Below are 6,000 nucleotides of genomic sequence, written 5' to 3' on the forward strand. Positions count from 1 at the left end.
TGAATGGGTTTTGAAGGCAGACCCAGGTTGGACTCCTGCCTCTGCTTTATTCAGGCCTTGTTCTCTTGGGTATATTGATTATCCGTAGAGCTTGAGTCCCTCTAAAAGGACAGTGATAATATCCTTATAGAGCTGTTGTAACAATTAAGTAACATAATGCATATAAAGTAAAAAGCCCACTGCTTGCCCTCTGGTGAGATGTAATAAATGGTAGCTTGGTAATGTTAGTTTTTCTTTTTCCTAGAAGCTGTTAGATGTCCTTTGCCAGTATCTTCTAGGACTAGTACAGTAGCAGCAACTCTCAGCAACTTTATCTCTGCCTTCCCTGACTGATCTTTTCCCCTCAATGTCCTCTTCTCTCTCAATACATTAAAAGTTCTTAGTTTTGCCTGATCAGGCGGTGGCGCAGTGGATAGTGCGTCGGACTGGGATGCAGAGGACCCAGGTTCGAGACCCCGAGGTTGCCAGCTTGAGCACGGGCTCCTCTGGTTTGAGCAAAAATTCCACCAGCTTGAGCCCAAGGTCACTGGCTCCAGCAAGGTGTTACTCGGTCTGCTGAAGGCCCGCGGTCAAGGCACATATGAGAAAGCAATCAATGAACAACTAAGGTGTTGCAACGCGCAATGAAAAACTAATGATTGATGCTTCTCATCTCTCTCCATTCCTGTCTGTCTGTCCCTGTCTATCCCTCTCTCTGACTCACTCTCTGTCTCTATTAAAAAAAAAAAAAAAAAAGTTCTTAGTTTTGTCCTAATTATACTTAGTGCTTAATTACATTTTTGCAACTTAGCCTTTATTTGATACTCTGAATTATAGTCCAGTTGGACTTATTTCTTTTTGCAAAATTTTTGAGGCCCTGGCCGGTTGGCTCAGCGGTAGAGTGTCGGCCTAGCGTGTGGGGGACCCGGGTTCGATTCGCGGCCAGGGCACATAGGAGAAGCACCCATTTGCTTCTCCACCCCACCCCCTCCTTCCTCTCTGTCTCTCTCTTCCCCTCCCGCAGCCAAGGCTCCATTGGAGCAAAGACGGCCCGGGCGCTGGGGATGGCTCCTTGGCCTCTGCCCCAGGCGCTAGAGTGGCTCTGGTCGCGGCAGAACATCACCCCCTGGTGGGCGTGCCGGGTGGATCCCGGTCGGGCGTATGCAGGAGTCTGTCTGTCTCTCCCCGTTTCCAGCTTCAGAAAAATAATAAATAAATAAATAAATTTTTGACATGTTCTAGAATACATTCTATTACTGTAGATCTTATATACAGGGTAGCAAAAGTAGCTTTACAGTTGTATGTGAAAGTTTTTTCTTATATTTTCCATACAAACAACTGTAAACCTACTTTTACCCCACCCTATATTTATTAAAATTTTCAGTTGGTCACAGAAATATTTATATTTTAGATTTGTAAAGAAGTGTTCTCATTTGTGTTCTTTAATTTTTATTAAGTAGTCTAATTTCTGTTATATAGGTACCTTAGAGAAATGTACTAATTTTTAAATATATTTTTAGGTTCAACAATGATCCATCCATAGATGTTCTCTTACTTACAACTCACGTTGGTGGCCTGGGGCTTAACTTAACAGGCGCTGACACAGTGGTATTTGTGGAGCATGACTGGAATCCTATGCGTGATCTACAAGCCATGGACCGGGCGCATCGCATTGGGCAGGTAAAGTCACTGCACACAGGTATTAATCTCCTCAGAAAAGACAGGAATCACTTTACATTCCTACTCTGATATTAACAAATGTCTGACCTTAGGCAAGTCACTTAATTCTGTGGCACCACTTCCTCATGCATTAAATGAGGTGGCATGGGTTAAGAAAACTAGGACACTGTCCATTCCTAATATTCTATGATTCTCTGCAAATATTTTAAGCTAATGGAGCCAGATTAAGAAAACCCAATCATAATCAGATAGTAGTTAAGTATGCAAGCCCCTTAACCTGGTGAGCCTTGCTAATTTATTTGTGCTGTAGTTGCTTAACGTCTTTCTCTCATTCAGAAACGTGTGGTTAACGTGTACCGATTGATAACCAGAGGAACGTTGGAGGAGAAAATAATGGGTTTGCAGAAATTCAAGATGAACATAGCGAATACAGTTATTAGCCAAGAGAACTCTAGTTTGCAGAGTATGGGGACAGATCAACTTCTTGATCTGTTTACGCTTGATAAGGTAAAGAACTTACACAATTTGCTCTATCCTTAGTGCATGCACAGACTTTCCAGAGCTGCTTGGTGGAAGTATTGAAGGGAGTAGCAAAAAGCACTCATTTAAGTATCAACTAAACATTTTTTGGGAATTTTTGACATCCAGATAAAACTCTTCAGGATTCTAGGGGTGTTTGAAGTTTTGACACTCTGATTATCTCCAATGTCTTGCCCCAAGATTTCTTTCCTTAGTTCTTTGCTGTTAAAAGACATCTGTCACTGGAGTCAGCAAGACCTAGGTCTGTGTTTCTTGCCCTGCCTCCTATTAACTGGTGACCTTAGGCAAGTGAACTTCTTCAGGCACCTATACTCTCAGGAGAGTAACAATGCCTGTCTTACTACACGGTTATGAAGTTAATATATGTAAGCATTAAGAAAGGTTATCTAGTATAGACTCTCAATAAATAGTAACCATTCTTAGTATTGTAGGTGACAGAACCTAATATAGCAGATAATCTATTATCAAAGGATGTACCATTTGGAAATATTATCACTCTAATAGAGTTTGATTTAAAGTACTTCATAGGTTCAGAAAATCAGCTGCACACCCAGTATAAATTAATGTGAGAATTGGCCTTAGGTAATGTAATTAAATGTAATAACAGAATTATAATGTCCAAATTTGAGAGAAAGTAAGTTCCACTGTACTGTGTGTGTTCAGCCACTGTTAGAATATTATGTCTGGTTCTGGGTGCTATATTTTAAACAATAACAAACTAGTAAGTCCCCAAGAGATGGCCAGAATGGAGGAAGGTTCTTCAATCATGTCATATAAGGTAAGGTTGGAAAAACTAGATATATGTAACCTAAGAAAAAGAAGGCTCAAAGAAACACAGATTGCTGCCTTCAAATAGCTTTTATTCTATTGTAAGAATATTCTTATGTGTGACTTTTAGCAAAGAAAACTGGGCTCAGGGATGTTCCAGGGAAGCAAGAACTAAAATTTGAATCAAGACTATTTTTATATAGCAATTTGTATTTTTTTTTTTTAAGTAAGAAGTGGGGAGGCAGAGAGACAGACTCCTGCATGTGCCCCAACCAGGATCCACCTGGCTCTGCCTATCTGGGGCTGTTGCTCCATTGCTTGGCAACCAAGCTATTTTAGCACCTGAGGTCAGGCCATGGAGCCATCCTCAGCACCTGGGGCCAACTTGCTCCAATCGAGCCATGGCTGTGGGAGAGGAAAGAGAGAGATAGACAAGGAAGAGGGGGAGGGGCAGAGAAGCATATGGTCACTTCTCCTGTGTGCCCTGACTGGACATCAAACCCAGACATTCACACTCTGGGCTGACGCTGTACCACTGAGCCAACTGGCCAGGGCCAAATTTTCTTAATTTGATTTTTGTACTTTGGTTATGTAAGAGAATGTCCTTGTTCTTAAGAATATATGCTTATTTTTCTCTAGAGGTAAAGGGGCACATAGCATTTATAAACTATATCTGGCTCATACATATATCTATATATAGGGGAGAGAGAATGACAAAACCAGTGTAACACAGTTAACAATGAGTTCTTTGTAATATTCTTATAATTCTATAATCTTGAAATTCTTCCCAAATAAAAAGCTTAAAACGATAAATTATTAGGCCTGGGGGAAAACAGAATAAGCTATCTTATGAGATGAACTTACTATCACTTGAAGTATTTAACTCTGTGGAATAAATGCAATGTTAGAATCAAGTATGATAGTTTAAAGCAAAATGTAATTTTTGAAGTTAATTTTTTATTTCATCTTTCTGCCAATTTTTCTTAAGGATGGAAAAGCAGAAAAAGCTGACACCTCTACATCTGGAAAAGCAAGTATGAAATCCGTTCTTGAAAACCTGAGTGATCTTTGGGATCAAGAGCAATATGACTCAGAGTACAGCCTGGAAAATTTTATGCATTCTCTCAAGTAACTATCAAATACTGTTAATGCGATTGCTGCTAGTTCAGTTACATTTCTGCTGATATTCAGCAAATTTCAAAGTTTATAGTGAACTTTTAGCTCAATGTGTAAATAGATCTGAAGAATATTCAGCATAACGCTGATTCTTGTTTCACTGGGCGGAACAAGTTATTCTCAAATATTTGCACTGTATTAAATTTAAATGTTAATGTGAAATGGTTTAAATTTTACATGCTGAATAGCTGCAGAGGAACCAAACCAGGTTTACATGTGCTACCATGAGGGGTTCTTACTGGGAACGAGCCTCCTGTCTTTACATAGTCATTTTGTACAGGATAAATATCCATGAGTACTCTAGTGTTCATGTACATTTTTCCTTTTAAATAGAACTTGTTTTTATAAATGATTAAAAATAGGGCTTTTTTTGTACTAAGCCTTAATGAGCCATAATTTTAAGAATAATGACTATGATATTGGTCACTCTTAGAACATGAAAATCTTAGACAATGAATTGAACTATGCTTCTGGTGGAAACCTTTATATATTTAATGCAGATGCATAGTGTTTTTCAAGTCTTTAACATCATTTTGTCAACTTTTAAAATATTATCAATTATTCTAAATACAGGTAATGGTCTATTTAAGGCTATCAAAATAACATCCTATTAAGAGGGTGTTTGTTTTTTTTTTAATTTATCTAATGGCTAGGATATAGCCAGATTCAGAGAACATATGTATGCAATAGGTTTCAATCATATATATATATAATATATTTTTTGTAACTATGAACATATACAGTTTTCCAGAAGTAGATTTTACACTGCTTAGAAATCTAGAACCAATGGTGAATAGACTGTTTATTGAAGTAATGCATGACTGAAGCATAAAAGGGAGAAATCCTTTATATATACAAACATGCATAAAAACACATATCTATATCACAGACATACACCTGTCCTGCATTCGAAAAGGTGCTTAGTATCAGCACTAAAATCATGTAGTTATACTGAGCAGCAATAATAACTGGGCCTGAAGCTGATCAGTGTTAGAAAAGTGAGCTCAGTGGTAAGGGTGGGTATATGTATATAGATGTGCGTCTATATGTGTATGTATATAATTTTATAAATTTCAAACAAATTAATACATGCTTGTGTGCATATATATGTATGAGATATTTGTATATACATGTACAGGTAATAACATCCCCACGGTTTGTGGCTAGCCATAACATAGGCATCGATTAAAAACCATCAGACCTCAGTGTAAAAGAAACTGTTCTGTTTAAAGTTATTAGTGATACTGTTCTGCAGCATATAGACATGGACATTTGTCACATTTCAGTAGCCTCAACAATCATACTGTAACATTAAACCTAGCATTCCACAAGAGAATAAATAAGATTGAAACCAAAATATATGCAACTGTGTGTTATGTGTACAAAATAATCACTAGAAAGAGCAAAAGATTAACATGATTAGCTCATAAAGGTTCTAAAAAGCTCAATACCTTTTTTTCTTACTAATTAAATCGTTTATTGTATCATTGGTTAGGATTTACATTCAAATTGTAAAAGACTAAAAGGAAACTAAACTCTTGACTTCATATAGAACATTCATTGTATATAGCTCTGGGTGCAGAGTCAGTAAACCTGAGTGGAATTTTTTTTTTTTTTTTTTCCCTGAAGTTGGAAACAGGAAGGCAGTCAGACAGACTCCCGCATGCGCCCGACCGGGATCCACCCAGCACGCCCACCAGGGGGTGATGCTCTGCCCATCTGGGGTGTCACTCTGTTGCAACCAGAGCCATTCTAGCGCCTGAGGCAGAGGCCACAGAGCCATCCCCAGCACCTGGGCCAACCTTGCTCCAATGGAGCCTTGGCTGTGGGAGGGGAAGAGAGAGACAGAGAGGAAGG

At 38.6% G+C, this 6,000-nt stretch overlaps 1 protein-coding gene across 2 annotated transcripts in view; it reads left to right on the forward strand.

Moving 5' to 3' along the window:
- The window catches only part of BTAF1 (B-TFIID TATA-box binding protein associated factor 1), a 113,480-nt gene extending 107,986 nt beyond the window's left edge, over positions 1–5,494 (forward strand). For both annotated transcript variants that reach the window (XM_066238421.1, XM_066238422.1), the window contains 3 exons: positions 1,500–1,659; positions 1,996–2,166; positions 3,956–5,494. In XM_066238421.1, the coding sequence (XP_066094518.1) occupies positions 1,500–1,659; positions 1,996–2,166; positions 3,956–4,099 (475 nt within the window). In that variant the 3' untranslated portion in view covers positions 4,100–5,494. The remainder of the gene's footprint in view (positions 1–1,499; positions 1,660–1,995; positions 2,167–3,955) is intronic.
- Positions 5,495–6,000: the final 506 nt, after the last annotated feature.

This window comes from Saccopteryx bilineata, chromosome 7 (genome assembly GCF_036850765.1).
Source record: "Saccopteryx bilineata isolate mSacBil1 chromosome 7, mSacBil1_pri_phased_curated, whole genome shotgun sequence".
NCBI classification, from domain to species: Eukaryota; Metazoa; Chordata; class Mammalia; order Chiroptera; family Emballonuridae; genus Saccopteryx; species Saccopteryx bilineata.